Here is a 17911-nt window from a genome sequence, read left to right as displayed (position 1 = left end):
ATGGACATGGAAAACAGGTGTCAAAAACTTCCTATCTTGAGGATGCAACTTTGCTTTGGCTTATTCAAATGATAAAGTGCCCACTGAACTGAAAAAAAGCAGTCTGATAGTTTTGGCTCATTTGAATCTAGCATAAAATGTTTTCATGTGTGTCTGGACRCAATCTCACTGGCATGCTTTGTCAAATTAATCGTCGTCCAAAGACAGATGTAGATATGAAGGGGTAATATCCCTGAAATTTATCTGCGTGGTGCACTAGAGTGGTTCTCCACTTTGTCAGGGCTTTCCATTTGTCTGCAGTGTTTTATGGGGTGCTCTCAGACAGCTGTTAGTCTTGCCAAAGTCCTGGACTAGTCCTGAGCTGTGTTAAGGTAAGGTATTGAACACATTCGCTTTCCAGACCTCCCTATAATATTAATGCTTTTGTGCATGCATCGGAAGTGCATAGAAACGTCTCTGCTTTTCTTGTGTTTTCTGGTGCTCTGGCTCCTGCGAGGTAGAGTATTCCTCTGAAGCGTGGGAGCAGTGCTTAAGAGCTTTGAATTCTTTCCATAAACACTTCTCAAATTTGGAACAAAGTGGTGTTTTTCTCCAAGTTCCAGATTTGTCAACAAATGCCTAAATTGTAAAATAATCCCAAACTTGGAGTGGAAGAGACATTGCAACTTGTTTGGCAATTTTCAGTGCTGAAAGAATGTGCAAGTTGCAGCATGTGATTTGTGGATATCTGAATTGCATTAAGTCCCGATTTCGCTGTTATATTACATTTTGCGGTGGACAATATGGATGTTAAATTATTTTAGCTGAGGATAGCAAACATCCCTCATCCAAAAGACTGATGTATTTTAGCTGGTCTAAAATGGAGACTTGCTCCCCACTTATAAGCAGACTAATATAACTGGCAAAAGTTTGTTTCATATACAACATTTATAATGTGTTACTTATAAGTAGTATAAGGAACAAATTGTTGATCTTTACTTTTTTGTATATTTTGTAAATTAAATGATATTCCTGCATCTCCAGTAGAGACACCTGTATATTCCCATGAATGATTATCGGAAACAGCGTTTTCCGTACAGGGATGTGTATAGGCATGGCAAACAGTGTGAGCCAATGATGTATCCGGCTAGAAGAGTATTCCAGTGGCTGCCAGGCAGCCGTTTCAATAGCTTTTTAGKGCTCAAACCCAATACTCGTTTGTTATTCTTGATATGGCAAGCATATACTAGAAGGTGCCTTGGCTTCAGCTGTACTGGAGGGCTTCAGAGAACCGCAGGCGGTCCCCATGCCACCTTCTGCTGCGCCTGTGACGCTAGGCTGGGCTCAAGCCCAAGGGGCAGATGACCCTCTGCTCTCCTTTTGGGTCATAGGAAACTGGAGTCTGTACCTGGAAAAGTCGATAGTAAGACCCTGCAGAAATACCTGGAGTTGGAAAATCTGACCTAGAGGATATATAGACTTCTTTTGAAAGCAAACTGTCACTAGGTATTGGAGTAACTTGTCAAAGGTATCTGTTATTATTTGTTCCGCTCAGGAGTGCGGAGTCATGTTAGAGGTGTAATATCTGCCAAAGCTTACAGTGTTTTCTCAGTAGTCCAACCTAATCAAAGGTCTAACCTTAACCTCTTTGAAGTTCCTGGTGTCTTAGGACTGGATGCTAATTGCGGGGAGAAGGCACCTGTCATGTAGTTGATGCTCCCTTATTTCAAAGTTTCACAGCTGCCATACTGCTGATGGATGTCCCTGGGCTGAACTGGTCATCTACAGAGAGGTATATAAACTAGAGGCGTTTTTCTTCCTGTCTAGCCTGTGGCTTTTAAATTCTTAACCATCTGAACCCTGAAGATGCACTTGGTATCCATACGGCTTCCAGCTGTCTGTAGGAGTTATGAGTTAGCAAACTCTTGCCTGCCTAGGCTCGGTCTCTTCATCCATTGCCTGGTATGGCTTACCAATGTCTGCCGCTTCCCCTAGGTAATGAACTTGCAGTCCTACCTGTGCAGCTAAGTTTCTAGGTGTTTCCATCTTCAGAACTATCTGGAAAGATGAGGAGGAATCCCATAACATTTAAATTATTCAACCAGAATTTCAACTGCGGAGTAAATCTTATGTCTCTGTAGACCTTGCCACAGCAGATGTTGCTGCCCATTTGGGGATGGTTTGCTTCAGGGTGGGTTAGATCAGGAAGTTGTTCTGCATCTTTGCTGAAGCATGTCCTCTTATCCTAAGGACAGTATAGACTATGCTTTACTACCTCTCTGTTCTTTAAATGAAGGGTATATGGTTTGACATGGGGCTTGCCAAAYGGCCCACTATGTGGTTTTCCCGAAAGATTCCTTCGTTCCTGGCACATATCCTTTGATAGGTGCATACCGAAGAGGCGCCTGGTGCGAGTCCCTTCTGGAGTTGACTTGCAGTTTGTTTAGCTAAACTTTGACTCACTCAGAGCAGAGATTGCTAACAAAACTGCCAGAAATGTCTTTAATGGAGGGGATTGCCTACGTGTTTTTCCATAGCTAACTATTATGTGATGCCCTTAGTGACAGAAACTCATTAATATTCTGTGTCCTTTTCCATGTTCTCCCTATTAACAGATTGTGTCATTATTAGCTTTAGTAAGGGCTCTATTAATTTTACAGTTTTTCTTCTCTGAAAGATTAAAAACTTAAGGTTGTGTCAGGGTTGAAGGAATCTCTTTGAGAGCAGAAATTCGTAGTCCCAGTTATCCAGTGTATGGCTTTTGAAGCAGAGGTTCTGGATATGTGATGGATTATTTAGGAGTTTGTTACAGAAAAGAGAGCAAGTACGTCATAATAAAATACTTACTGTAGGGTCGAGCTGGATTTCATGTTCTTCTCGATATTTTTAGTTCTATGCAATCATGAAAGTAAATGCTGCTTTTTGCAATAAGCTTTTCTAGGGCCTTTTGTACACTTAAAGGATATTTCAAGAATTTTGCAGCCATACAGTTGAGAAGTATCTTGGAAAAAATCTTTCTATTTGAAATGCATTTCCTGTATCTAATGCTGTCTTTAATCTCATGTGGTCTAGCAAAACCTGTTCTCCAATTAAATATGTAGTAAGGCTGTTCTGTTTGGTAAAAGATTGTATGTTTAAACAGCAGAAGTCCTTGCTGCTCTTGTATTTTAAAATTAAAAATTCAGCTGTAGCACTGCTTTTAGATTCAGAGCCATTAGAATGGATTTTTCAGATTTATTCTCCTGATTAGAATACAGAAAATTAATTGCTTTTGACTGTAAAGAGTTATGACCCATTCATTATTTAAGAACCTTCTTGATGGATGAACCTTTTTTCTACTTCCAGAGTTTTTTTGCGAGATAAGGCTGCTTTTTAAACTGGTATAGAGCATAATGTGCGTATATCAAATAGTGAATGTTCTGCACCTTTTTTATGGGTGCAAGAAATAAAAAGCTCTCTTGCTCTCTGCCTAGGTTTGCCTAAGGATTGCAAATACAAGTAGTAGAGCCTGCTGAGAGAAAACAGGGGTACCTCACCTGAACTTCATTTAAAATAATAAAATATTTCATTTTTGTTTAAAAGGAGGATTTATTAGAGTTCCTTAAACTTCCTGGTAGTAGAGAACACTTCCAGCACATGCCAAACTAAGGAGATGTTTGGGTGTCGTTTGGGGAAGAAGACCATGATTCAATTGTAGCCATTAAGTCTCTCCTGTTTCATGGGATAAATCCCCAAATACATGGTTCATGATGTCAAATATGGCAGAGATTTAAGACATTACAGTATAATTGTTTTCCTAGTATCTGCTGTCCAATTAAGAGTTTTATTACCAATAATGATTTCATAGCAACTCTTTTTTTTTTTTTTGAAGAACAGATTAAAATAAATAATTAATAAATATTAACTGTAAGATTTCATGGTGAATGAACACTTGGACTGAATTTTGTCCCTTAGCCTGTATACTTACGAGACGATCAGCACTTTCCCAAATGTACTTCAATTTTCAATTCATTTGTGTAGTCTTTTCTGGTCAAATTCTCAAGTCTGTCTGTCTAGTGTTGTAGTTGTCTTAACATTGCCTAGTTCCAAAAGTATGTTGCTAGTGATGTTGATGTTTTCTTATTACTAACTGGACTTAAAGGATTTGCATAGTATTTTCAGAATATCATTTTTTTCCTCTTATGTGTCTTACCTTTTGCTTGTGAAAACAAAACTGTGTTTGGATTTTTAAAGAGATGCTTTTTTATCTTAAAATTACCCTGTTTTAAAGTTTGTCTAAAAGAGATTTATCATGTATTTCTTTGAAGTATTAGAAGGATTTGAGGAACAGTTAGCCAGCTGGCATTTAAAACCCAGGAGAACGTGTTTTAACTAAAACTTTTGCAAAAAAGTATGTGCAGCTAAAGCTTAGCTCCTGAAACTATTTTAGCTGGCTGTTCAGATGGGTGTAATCATCTCAGGACATCCTGAAACCTGTTCTTTTTTCAGTTATCAGCCTGTATCAAGCCTTTCGGACTGTGTCTGGGAACATGCCACCTGTCTAAATCAAACTTCTTTCTCATGTCATTAAAGCACAGTGACTTTGATCGTTACATTTATTCAGGGATGTATTTCTCTGACGTTTTCTAGTTGGTTGTAATTCAAAGCCGAGGTCGTGTGTTGGTGGCCTGACACGTTTAGATGATACGGCCCATTTGTCCTTGCTGAGACCTTGGCCAGGCAGTCCTATTGGAAACGCCACGCTCCAAGCTGGTGCTGTGACCCACAGTTGGTCTAGTAGGAGACCTACGGGGGGGAACCACCGCTAGGGAGGCAGCTCTCAGGAGCCCTGCAGGTGAGGTAGCCTCTGCTTGGCCGCTGCCCAGGCCCATGGCCAGCGGACTGGAGAAGATGCTACTGGCCTTGCTCTTCCTGACGCAGGTAGCTACAAGGGTTCGGTCTGCAGAGCCAAGAGCTTGGGTTTGGTTTGGTTTCCGTTCCGTTACTACCATCTTGCTATATGAACGACTTGTGGCAGTCAAGAGGCATCCCCATCTGAGAATAATTCATGTAAAATGCTTCATATCTTGTAGAATAATTGAAAGTGCTGTGTTTGGTGTGGGGACAGCAAATGGCCTGGCCCAAGCTGTGCTTTGGCTGCCTAGGTGATGTGCTTTGAGTAGTGTTGATGCACTCTTAAAATGCAGTGGGTGTAGACTGGTCCCCCTCTTTTCTTTCTTTTCTCCCCCCCCCCTTTTTTTTTTTTAACCTTTGACACCTCTGTTTGAAAAAGGAGCAAGAAAGAGGCAAATTCAGTTTTACAGTATACACAATTTTAATACCAAAATTTTTATGTACACTGCACTTCATTTTACTCCATTATTTATACCCCCCCATCAGAAATTGGCTCTTTAAACATAATTTAAATACAATGAATCTAGGACTTTTCTTTTTAGTCTCTGGTTGCTAAGCTGGTAGAATAGTTCACTCACTAATGTTTTCATGATGCTAAAAAGAAAAACGGTGTTTTTTTTTTCTTTTTTATTTCTTTTTACAAAAGATGAGTTGAAAAATAGCAGGTGGAGCTGCTTTTCAATGCCTACATCACAGGTGCGCAAGCTGTATGTTGTTTTGCCCTTAGATAGYGTGAGTTTGGCCCTGTCTGAGATGAGGTTTGATTATAGCCATCAGAGCTTCTGTTACCTTTCCCTAGATGCTTCTCGCAGGAGGGTTTTATACAAGATGTGAAATGCTGGATTTCCAGCTGACTATGAAATGGCCTTTAAACGTACTGCTAGCACGATGGCTTAAAAAGCAAGTCCTGGCACCAGTTCGGGTACAGGGGCCCCTTCGTTGGGAGGGAGAAGGACGTTGGGAGGGAGTAGCTTGCCGCTGCTGTGCAACTGCCTTTCATTTTTGCTGTTTGTTCCTTTTTAAAATTTTTTTTCTTCCCCCTGGAGAGGAGAAATACTGTGTTCCTCTCTGAAGTCTCATTTTTATGGAAAAATTCATAAGAAAGATGAAATCTAGCTTTCTGGGTAGATTTCGCGGGTCTGAACAGATGGATCTTAATAGCTATGCAGATCACAAACTCGCATCAAGTTTATTTTCATTGAAGTAGTTCAGGAATTAACTTAGGCACATTTGAAAAAAAAAAAAAAAAAAAAAAACAAAAAACCCAAGCATTTAGCACAGATTTCTGGTTTAAAGCCCCTGGATGCTTTCTGTTTGCACGTGTTAGCAATGGGCTGCTGCCTTCTAAGCAGCATAACTGGGCATAAGCTCAAACACTTGGATTTGCATACAGGCTAGGTTTATCTGAGCAAAATCGGATAACTTCTACTTTGGGGAAAAGCAAAACAAAACCGGTTGAAACAGTGGCCTTTATTTTGCCGGCACCTGATAGGAAATGGGGAGTTCTGTTGCCACTGTGCAGGGGAACACTTCAGTCGGAGGCTAAACACTAATCCAGTCTACTCCCTATCGAGTAATTCTTAGCTATATGCATTTTACAAAAGATCTAACGCCAAGCGAGYAGCTACAGTGGAACCGAATATATTAATTCAGACCCGTGCCAATATGATGACTCAAAGTGAACTTTGGCTGCTGGGTTTGTATTTCGCTGAGGCGGGTGTGGGGAGGAGGAATCGGTGGAGAAGCTGGGTGGGAATTAGTGTGGCTGCATGAGGTCTCTGAGTGGGATGAGGATCTTAAGAGCAGTAGAAGAAATTCTCATTTTTAAAAGCCCCGGACCGTTTGTGTGTGATGCTGTGCCCAGAAGTGGTGAAGCACCTGTAACTCCATTTAGTATCTACAAACACAGGCTGTGCGAGACAGCTGATATTTTGGGAGAACAACTTAACCTCTTGTCATCGGTGTTCATGCTGAAACGCAATCGATTTAAACCAAATTGTCTTGGTTTGTATTCCATCCAAAAATGAATCGGAGACTGCCAAACAAGGCAATTATTAGAGTCCCCTCTTTGTATGGAAGAGTCGCTAGCAGTCGGGAACGGAAGACAGAGCAACTCTGAAAAAATTAACAGCCTCTGGTTGTGTCCTTGCATGGAGTGATGACTTAGCCTGCAGTTTAGTGTCCCTCTTCGGGGAATTCAGGTTGCCTTCACTGCCAGTGTTTGACATTCTGCAAGTTTTATGGTACCTGTTCCCCTAAATGTAATGTGTAGTGAATGCTTCGCTTACGCCCAGAAGCTGGCAACAAATGGGCTTGGAAATGGCAGGCATAAACCGAAGATTGGCTGCGTATTAGTGTATGGTACAGCTCGTCAAAGGAACATTTAACGATACGGTGCTAGGCAGGGTCTGGGGCCTTACTGCTGGGCCATCTCTAAGCCCAGCCTGTATTGCAGAACCAGTTGGAAATGGGACGCTGTGGGGAGGAGATATTGGGCGTTTGCTCTGAGACACTGGAGCAATGCTATTTGTCTGGATAAGGTTGGTACACGTGGATTAGAGTTGGGATTAGGGGATGGGACAGAGAAGAGGTTTAAATCCAGCATTGCCAATCAGCTGGAACATCTGTCTTTGCTATGTCGGGCATAATTATAAGCTAATGAAGTTGCTTCTGTGCAGAGCTGGAACTGTTGGAAAGACTGACTCCTCAACAGGAATCTTACCACTTTGGGCAAGCTGCTGCTTCTCCCTACCCTCCTCTGTTGTGGAAGATGACCATGTTACCTTTTAAACTATTTTACAGTGAGAGCTTCTGCTGGGTAGCAAGGACAAATGGGGAACTCCTTCTCACAAAGGTGGTTGAGGACCTCAGAGTTCAGTTTTGACATCTGATGGTTGGTGCCAGTATAGCAAAATTATTTGCCTGCCAGTGCCAGCATAATTAATGAGTTCAGCTGTAACTTTGCCTCTGCTGTTACCCACAGTTCTACATGAAAATTGTTCCCCAAATTAATCTGCCTCCCAGTACCCCGCCATGTAGACCACTGTCAGTCAAATCAAGGTAAGGGGAGTGCCTGGGCAGGTGCAGGTTTTTGTCAAGGCGGTGGTCATGCCCATCTGCCGGGGAGCAGTACAAAAGCCTGGCTGCAGGGGAAGGTTGTGAGCTTCCCTCCTTGTAAGGGATGAAGCAAGTCTTTCTGCAGGCAGCTAAATACACTTAGGTGTATGTACCAATACACTGTAGTTTTCATCTTGGGTCTGGCTTTCTTGTTCACATGGGATTTAATCATTTGGAATAGTCACTCACTGTCCACTTGCCTAGCAGGATTTATTGCGTTCAGCTAAAAGTAATAGTCGTTTCATGGAATAGGTGTAAGGTGTCTTTTCATATCATGAACCATTACGGGAGTTAAAGGTTGTGTTTTGGTTTTTTTTAGGGAAAACCAGTCTTGACTGAATCTCTTCCATTAAAGTACAGAGTCACAGGGAATAAACAAGAAAATGTTTGCTTTGTAATAAGGGCACTGTATGTAAAAGTAAAGTGATGGTGGGCAAAATTAATATCTTCAAAACCAGAAATTGAAAAACCTTTATGTAAAACCTGAACAGAAGTCACACTTATCTTGCTATAATTGTCTTGGACGAATTCATTTCACAATAAAACATCAAACTGTTGTATAATTGCACCCCAAATACCTCACTAAGTGGTAATACAGATATATAAAAGCAGAGTGAAATAGCAAACAGATTTTTATGCAGTGATTTTCTGTTTGAAAAGTTTGCAGAATAGTTTGGTACAACACATAATTAGCATACTGTAATTACTGATTTGCTCAAGGTATGTCAACACTGTGAGGAATTTCTTTTCTTCATCTGTGTGTGCTGGTAACTGTTTAACACTGCAGCATTTGACACAACACATTTTTTAAATATACATACATGTACATCTATATATATATATATATAAAAAAAAAATCCATCCCTCTGGTCCTTTTGACTTTGGTTAGAATGTTTATGATACTTGAACAGTTGACTTAAAAATAATGTAATCCTTTGCGGCCCCCCACCCCTGTGGCATCTTAGAACCACCGTCTCTGCATAGATCTGCAAATATTTACATATAATTTCATAGTATAGTATAAATAGCAATATGGTACTTCTAGGTAAAGAAATCAAATTACTCCTTAAGAGTGAGGGGTGTGTGTGAATATATATATATATATATATATATATATTTATATATATTTTTTAAACAGCATACTAGTTTAGATTCTGTCCCATGTTAAGAAACAAAACATTTTTCAGTGAACTATTCTATAAATTGATTATATTATGCTATCTTATTGGAAGGTATGTATTTTCGACCTGGCAACTACCTTGAATTTTGGAAGATTGGATGCTTTCAGAAGAGTCGGACAAGTGAAAGCTTATATTACAGGGGCGATTTCTGTCTCCCGAGAAACCAGTGGGGTTAGTGCATGAAAATAGCTTCCAGGCAAGAGGAAGCTCAGCTGGGGGGAGGAGGGAGGGCAGGCAGCGGGGGACAAAGAGAGGCTTCTTCCTTCCTCCTCTCTTTTTTTAACCCTGCAATTGGTATTTGCTTTTAATTCAAAAAAAACAAAAAACCTTGCATTCAGGGTATTTACACATGAAAAGGTGTTGGAATAATGTTTGTTCTTAACCGTAAGTAATTAGCCTGAATTCATGAAAAGCATTATCCAGTCAAACCAGAGATCCAGTAAGAATTGAATACATTTAATATCTCGAATGGATCACAGTGCACTGAGCCTTCCTAAATAAATACGCTGTGCTGGCTACTTGTAAGCATTTGGAGAGTCGTCCTGATGAACTGGTGATTGCGTGAACTGCTCCAGTCTGTATTTTTTTGTGAGCTTTAGCAAGGTACATTTAGGCAAGCCAAACTATCCTTACGGAGGGAGGAAAACTATAATAAAATAAATTCACTGGTCCCCGATGCACTTAAATCCCCTTCCTGCACCTTGGTCGCTTCTCTTTTCCTCCCCCTTTTCCTCAAGTCAAATTATCACAGAAGGAGAAGCATCCCCCAAGTCTGCCTTTAAAGTAAACTGAGCCAGCTGGAATGTTTGGGATCGGATAGCTGCAGTGGAACAAATGGGGTGTGTGTTCCCTCGCAGATCTCCCCATGGACACCTAATATCCTTTCTTTCAGCCTATTTTCATTAGAAAAAGTAGAATATGGAGACTTCGGTATAAATGTTTACACACAGTCATATAATTACATAACATGAAACATTTTACATATTGAGGTGAGCATCTCTTTAGACTTTTAAACAGTAGGAGTGCAAATTGAATGTAATCATTGCTTTTTTTAAAACACTGAAAATAGTATGGATTTATTTTTTTAAAAAACTTAAAAATACTGCACCACTCCATAAACAATGTTTCCATTAAGTAGCTTGGAAAATTAGGCTTTATGTCAACATTTGTAAAAATTAGAATCTGATGTAGGTCCCCTACAATTTTAAAATAGGTTACTTATCTGATTTAATTTGTGATGGCATGTAGGTATTATACTTCACATTCTTTATATGGCAGCTGCTGACACTTGCATTGTCCATAGCCATTAATGATGATGAAGGGTCCTTCGTGGGTGGGTTCGTACTCATTGTACGGTCCTTGGTCTGACATATTTGCCATATGTAGCCGTGTTTGGGAGCGGAGTTGCCTGTGGTTTTGAATCATTGAGCACTGCCTAATTCTTCTTAATGTGGGAGGGCAGCATTTCCTGGAGATGAACACTATAAAAATGATAAAAAAGAAAGAAAATAATAAAGCCATTGTTCCTGTAATTACCCTTTGAGTGAAGATGGCATTGTTTGGCTCGGGGAAATGTTCTTCAGTGGTAACGACCATGCCTGCTGTAGTTGGCATTTCTTTGTCTCCCATATGGAAATTAGAAGAGCTTATTCTTTTTGTGTACTCGGTAGTTGGAACTCTGTATGTCGTAGCCATGGAGGTGACAACGGCTGATAAATTCCAGCAAAGCTGAAAACCATAAACTGCATCTAGAATATCCTCGCCCTGGGTGTGGTCTGGGCTGTGGCAGAGGATGGAGTGCTCCCACCGACCTTGGAAGCCACTCAACCAGGTGGCTAGTGCACATATCTTTGGGCTGCATTCCCACAGATTGCCGGAGAGGCCCACTGTAGTTATGGATGTGAGTGAATTTAAGATCTTGGAGTCCAGAGTGGTTAGCTTGTTGTTATCCATTAGGAGTATTTTAAGATTAGGCATAGTTTCAAAAACTGTTAGATCGATGGCTTTGATTTCATTTCCAGTCAAATCTAGCTTTTCTAAGGTGCCCCAGGTCCACTCCATCCCACATGTCAAGTTGCTAATTTTGTTCCACTGCAAGAAGAGTGTGTGCAGGCTGCTCAGCCGGAGGAAATGAGCAAAATTAATCTTTGTCAGCTGGTTGTGCTCTAGGTGAAGTTCCCTCAGTTTGATTAATCCTGCAAATCCATTGCGAGCCAAACTTCGCAAGCGATTTGTGCTCAAATCCAGAAACTCCAAGCTACGACAGTCCCAGAAAAGGCGGACCGGGATAGTCCGCAGGGAGTTGGACCGCAAATGCAAGGTTTGTAGTTTGCGAAGGCCATAGAACAACTCCGGGTGCAGGGAGGACAACTGATTAAAAGAGAGGTCCAAATTTTGCAGGTTAAGCAGCTGGCTAAAAGTTGTGTTTGGCAAATGAAAGATTTTGTTGGAACTTAAGACTAATTCCTTAAGTTTATATAGTCCTTGAAAAGAATCTTCTCTTACTGTTGAAATTTGATTATGATCTAAGTGAAGCCAAGTAAGTTGACTGAAGCTTGCAAATTGATCCCTTTCAAGTTCAGTAATATAATTGTGCCTCAGTGACAAACCTAGAGAGCCCTTTTCAGTGGTGTTTGGCACTGAGTGAAACCCCTGAGAGTCACAGTAAAAGAGCAGCTTCTCACAGCGACATTTTGGTGGACAAGCCATGCCCAAGGCAGGCAGCATTTTTAAAACCATACTCATTGCATATAGTGCTGCCAGCATACGAGCCCCTAATGGCCACTTGAAATGTAAGCCTGCAGAATATAATTTGGGGAAACAACAAGATAGGATAGCCTTATCAGTATACTTTGAACATCACGATGGAAGATTTCACTGCAGATAACATTTCCATGCATTTTCTGAAAAGCTAATTCTAAATGCAAGAAACAACTTTATGCTAAATACAGAATACTTGGATATTATACTTAGGATGAGTCTTTACCGGTATTACGGAGGATTACAGTCTCACAATCTGAAAACATTTTTCATAAGGTTCAGTGCAGAAAAATTTGCTTTAGTACCTAACTGCTGCTTTAAAACATAGCTGTTCATTCATTATACAAGATAGATAGAAATGTATAAACTTACCCATTCTTTTGAGTACATTGGAGGTTGCATTCAGTCGTAGTTTTAGACTCAACGCAGTGAGTCTGGGAAAGGCTCTAATGTACGATAGCCTTTGAATAATTTACTGGCTTTAGGGTCCTTTGATATGAGTGCAAAATTGAATCCACGGTCCTCTCTTAAAGTATTCCTTTTGAAATCGCTGGCTTGATCTCCTGTGACAGGTCTGTAATCTTTAAATCAATGCTTAATACAAGTTTTCGTCCTCTGTGACTGCTCAGCTGTTTAATTGAAGCTCCCGTTTTCGTTTTCCGCAGCTGTGGCTTCCTTTAGTCCTAACTTGTTGATGGCAGATGGGTGGCTTATTGCTGAGAGAAGCTCCTGTAGTAGCATGAGTGCGTTTACTGAAAAGCTTTTCAGGGCAGCGGTACAAGAATGGGTTTGCTTATGCGCTGCGACCACACAGGACTGTATATAGGCTGACGTCACCTGGTGACGTTCCTTTTGTTTGGGTTTTCCAGAAGCTTTGCTGTTTTAAAGCATTGTGGTGCATACTGTGATCACGTTAAAGACCACTGAGAGAGGAGGGGGGGGGAAAAATCCCCCGTAGGAGTCCTTCGTCCCCACACTTTGAGGCACAGGAATGACTTGTAACCACCCCCCGCTTCCCCCTCCCCGTCAGGTCTTTGCTGGTTTTATTCGGATGACATTAAAAGCAGCATAGAGCTGCGGTGGGAAGCGTCTTTAATGCGAGCTGCTGCCAATTTTCCGTTCGGTTTTGCTGCATAAAAGGAACTTTAAGGCACAAAGGCGACGCGGCTTGAATAGGCGAAGGCTGATTAGCACCAGCTTTTCGCGGAGGTGCGCATGAGTTGGCAGTTTAAAGCCACGCAGCCCAACCGTGTGTGCCGGGGTCCCTGCAAGAGTGCTCGAGGGAGTGCTCGGTCGGGTGACGCCGCAGGGTCGGAAAGTAGAGCCGGCCCCTTCGCGCATCCCCGAAACGGAGCACCCGGGGCTGCCGTTTGAAGCGATGAGAAATTTCTGGAAAAAAAGTAAAGCTTGCATAAGAGCACGGGAAAAATTTCATTGGACTCCAGCTTGACAGCATGCAGTTATGAAACTAGAAAATCTGTGTTTTTTTTTTTCCCCCCAAACCCTTGCTTTTGTACTTACTAATTTATTCCTGGGGGCTGGAGTGTAGGAGCTGGAGCTGCGAGTTTGGCATTTACAATTGGGGCTCAGAGCAGTTGGAAGGCTTCGTTGCGGCTATATTCCCGTGCTGCCCGGAAAAAGGTGGGCATCGCTTCCACTGGGATCTCGCGCCAGCGTGGGGCCAGGCTATGGTGGTGCTCCAGCAGGTCTCGGAGGGCAGAGCCGCGCGGAGCGAGGGTGACGCAGTGACCCTGCCAAGCGGCGTCTTGTCCTGCTGCAGCGGCGCGCCGGGCACCCGCGCGCGCACCCTGGGTTGGGTAGGGGAGAGCGCGCTGCCCTGGCTGCTCGTCTCTGACTTCGCTTGTCCTTTTATCCGGAGCAAATGCGTTCCTACGTTTTTGTCTGTGGGCTTTTTTTTGCGTGTGTGCAGGAGGCCATTCGGTGAGGCTGCTCCGGCCTCGACTCCCATGGGAACGAGACCCGGGGCGGGGGATATTCGCTCCCTTCTTCCAGCTCCTTGCATAAGCTCATCTCTTATTTTCACTCTGAGACATGAAGCAATAATGTACTATTATAAAATGTTGTGCAACAGCGAGGTGGCATTTATGGTCTCAAGATCTGGAATGAACTGAGAAGAATAAACTGCCCCCTCCGAAGGGGGCCAAAGATGAATTGTGCCAAAAGGAGGTTTAAAACAGGCCATCTACCTTTGTGATGAGACTTTGGTCCTTCAGAGATAGTTGTGTTTAAGCTAAACTTGTTTTCTGCCTGTGTCTCCCTTCTCTCTGTCCTCCAGTTAAGTTGTAACACTGATTGCAGTACGTCATTTCTGCGGTGGATTGTCCTTTCCAGAGCAGAGCTATAACTTAAGGGAAGTACGAAGCGGCAAGTAAAGGGATGGAGAAGGTGAACAGTAGAAGAACACACTAAGAGTGCAGCTGGCTTTAATGATAAAGCAAATTAGAACATGCTAGCTAAATTTGTTGAACTGCTCTGTCATAATAAATATTTTCACATTTGCTCTAGGTCGAGAAAAATACGTGCAGATAAATCACACAAACCTATTCAAAGAGTTTCTTCATAGTCAGTATTCACTTTGCAAAAAAATTATACAAGCGAAAATCCAGCTGAAGCCGTCGGTTGCCACTTGCCTTCTGGAACTACTCTGACAACGTGCCCGTAGCTATGCTTGTCATAGCAGCTAGTCTGGTACAAAATGCTGTTTTCAAGTGTTGATTCAAATTTTAGTAACTTTTATAAACAACATTGCAAGGGTGTAATTAATAAAATGAAAAAAAGCTCTAAGATCACCTGTTACTACCATCTTGTGCTCCCTCTTTACATTATCACCGGGAGTCTGGATTTAGATTTTGGGGGAATGGTTTTGTCTTTTAGCCTCGGTATCTGTTGGTAGGTTCCTCCCACCTTAAGATTGTATAATTTGGCACAGAGTTAAGAGTTAATGTTCAAACACAGCAAGTTGCTTCCTTTCCAAAGCACTGAATGCTTTGGCTCCTAACCAGAAAAGGGTAGCTACTTAGCACCTTGCCAGCCCGTTTCCTGTTTGGGAAACTGTTAACGCGAACTTTCTGGACACTTTTCTTGGCGAAACATGTTTTTTTGTGCACTAGTTGTGAAATGAGAGATCTTTCCAAAAGTATGTATCTGATTCCTTTTTAGATCTGAAACTCTGCACTAATATTCAAGTTGTTCCCTGGGAACAGTCTTGAGTGTTGAGATGTAATAGGCAGGGAATAAACTCCAGCTGCTTGCAAAATTCACAATATTGCATTTCTTCTGAGACTGAAAACTTGCTTGCATGCTGAGGAAAAACATGTAACAGTGCCATCTGGAGACTTCTCCCCGAACAGGCCCGTCGAGGTGGAGACCGAAACCATCATGTGCAATACGGGAGAAGGAAAAGGGCAAATCCCCCTCAAGAGTAAAACTGCCGGAGCCACAGAACCCTCTTGGGGACGTCGCCCTTACCCCACTCCTGCACAGCAAAGGGACCGGTTTTCCTGGTAAACGCACGTGCTAGGAAAGGAAAATTGGACCCTAAGGCTAGCGCTGTCATTTAGTTAGGCTGACATCTTGTGGAAGGCTTCCTAGTGTATTAGGAACCGCAAATGAGCTGATTTTACTTGATGGGGCTGTGAGTCGTGCGACATCCTTGCGCTTTCGCCTTGGCGGGTGCCAGCTCCCTGCGTCGCCCGCGAGCCTGTGGCACGCGGAATGTGCGTCTGTACGTACGGCGTCGTGCGGCTGGAGAGAACTTCACCTTCTGCGCAAAAAGAGGACCGTCAATTCTTGCTGGACATTAGCTCTTCAGCAGTCGTGAAAGTGTTAGCTGCTGCTTTTTTGCCCGAAGACAGGCTCCTTGCTGCGCTGTTACGGCTGCGAGGCGAAGGAAGCTGGCAGAGACGCGTGGCGGCAGCGTTACTGTGCACGTGCTGTCACCTGGATGCGCTACAGCGAAACGGGATTCGCAACGAGCCCCTTTAGACCGAAAGAGGGAAACGGACCTGTGGAAAAAACCGTATCATCCACACACACGTGTCAAACTCCTCAGGCGAGCTGCGGAGGCTTCTGAAGGAGCGATGGCGAAGGGCACGGGAGGTCTGAGTCCTTTTGCGGGGAGCAAAGCGCGCGCAGGCGGGCCTGGCGGCAGCGCAGTGAACATCACCTGGGCTTGCGACAGCGCTCTCCGCCCGGCAGCGGCTGCGCCTTCGGGGTCCTCCGGGCAGCGGCGCGAGCGGAGGAATCGGCCTTTCTCTCTCGGGAACTCTTCAGCAGAACGCGAGCCACCGAGCGCAGCCTGACGCCGCGGAAGAGGGGCTTGCTCAGCCGGCAGACCTCCGATGCGAAGGCACTGCTGAAGCTCCTGTGGTGGTGGTCGCTCGTCCTTCCCGGCCATGGCTCGGCACCGTTGCGTCTGGGATTCGTTCGCAGCCCTCGCGGCAGGGTGATGAAAGAGTACGGAAGGGAGGGTGCCCTTCGTAGGCGTAAAATTAAGCAAGGCGTCAAGGAGGAGACTAAGGGTGCAGCAAGCTGCATGTGAGCGCTGACGTCTCGGCGCTTGCCTGTGCAGCGCTGCAGCGGTACTTACACGCTGACGTACGGCTGCCTTTCCTCCTGGCCGGCCAGCAGCAAGGCGTGCCAAACGCTCGTTCTTCCTTCATTAAATCCCCATCCTTAACCACGGCACTGTTTGCTGCACAGACAGCCTGGAAGGCGCTTCGCAGCCTACCTGGAGCGAAAAGCCCTTTCCGAAAGATCTTTTTTAGGCAGTCGCGCATTGGGCCGCGGTCAGGGCTGCACGTTCCTGCCGCAAAGACGGCGGCGGCGGCTCTGGTCGTGCAGCCGGGGCGTAGGCGCCGACGGGCAGCTGATGTGCCTGGGATGTAGCGTGCGGGAGAGGGGGTCTCGGCTGCGCCTGGGATCAACAGGCTGGCTCTTAACCCACCGAACGACTTAGAGTAACGTGAGGGCTGGATGCCGGGTGAGACCCCATCTCCTTCAACAGCCGTGTGGTCTGAGGTTGACTTAAATGGTTGAAACGTCAAGATTGGTGATGAAGGCTTTTGAATTTGTGTTAATTTGCTTCATTTACGTTCTGTTTGCTGGACTTTCTAGATAAAAAAAACCCTCCAAAATATGTCATGGTGGAAGAGTTTAAGAGAATTCCAGCTACAAAAACATTGTTTTCTGGGTAACTATTTTGTAATATATGCAGTGCTGAACCTTGTTGCTGTAAGATAACATTCGTTCACTTATCACCACCATTCTCTGCTTTGTTACGTTTATAAATTAGTTGGCGTTAGACTTGAGCATCAATAGCTGTAGGAAGACTTGGTTCACTCTTTTTTATTCAGATGGCAAGCCTACAACAGGAGTGCTTTTTTGACTGAAACAGCGATTGCACTTGCCTCGTTATACTCAAATCCCCTTTCTTTGCTTTAAGCCATTTAAAAATATATATATATTGTGGGGTTAGCTGTAAGAGGAGCCGCAACAGCGAGGATGTGACAGTGACTATTTGTATTGCTTTCCAAGCAGGATAGTAATGATGGTAGAAGAGCGCAGGTTCTAGGGGGTGGGGAAGGGATCAATTTTTAACACCAATTCTAACCTCTTTTATAAAGATCTTATTTAATCTTAGAGTCAATTTGTACCGTGGCTGAGTTTTTATTATCCACGATACTGGACAGAGCTGTGATATCTTAATGCAAAATGACAGACGTGGGTAGTGCGACTGTATGAAATCTTGTGAGTCTATTAGCTGCTTGCTGTACAGTTGGCTGCAAAGCTTGTGATTTCCTCCAAGATAGCAGAGTTTAGTGCTGAACATCTGAAAATCCTATTAGTAGTGTTTGAATATTTAGAATTTGCTATTAGTCCTTCTAATCCAAGGCATAAGAGCAGCTGATAGCTGGGATGTGTTATGCTGCTGTGTCATTAGTATATTTGGCTTTTCCTGG

The 17911-nt window shown here is 43.3% G+C and overlaps 2 protein-coding genes across 2 annotated transcripts in view; one reads left to right on the top strand and one right to left on the bottom strand.

Moving 5' to 3' along the window:
• LOC112963860 (catenin alpha-1) overlaps positions 1-17911 on the top strand; it is a gene marked incomplete at its 3' end in the record, with an annotated part of 83654 nt that overhangs the window by 31684 nt on the left and 34059 nt on the right. The gene's annotated exons all lie outside the window — the stretch shown is intronic.
• LRRTM2 (leucine rich repeat transmembrane neuronal 2) lies at positions 10422-16347 on the bottom strand. The gene is made up of 2 exons (XM_026061288.1): positions 16287-16347; positions 10422-11968 (listed from the first exon to the last, which is right to left on the bottom strand). The coding sequence occupies exons 1-2, from the start codon at positions 16345-16347 to the stop codon at positions 10422-10424; spliced, it is 1608 nt and encodes a 535-aa protein (XP_025917073.1).

This window comes from Apteryx rowi, unplaced genomic scaffold (assembly GCF_003343035.1).
Source record: "Apteryx rowi isolate R43461 unplaced genomic scaffold, aptRow1 scaffold_18, whole genome shotgun sequence".
NCBI lineage: Eukaryota > Metazoa > Chordata > Aves > Apterygiformes > Apterygidae > Apteryx > Apteryx rowi.
Note: the sequence above shows the minus strand (reverse complement) of the source record. Positions and strands in the feature narration are given on the sequence as shown.

Excerpts from the sequence above, each read along its gene's own strand:
- LRRTM2 (XM_026061288.1), bottom strand. The coding sequence starts at position 16,347 with ATGGCCGGGAAGGACGAGCGACCACCACCACAGGAGCTTCAGCAGTGC. Across the intron at positions 11,969-16,286 it reads GCAGTGCCTTCGCATCGGAG|GCTTACATTTCAAGTGGCCA; the intron begins GTCTGCCGGCTG and ends TATATTCTGCAG.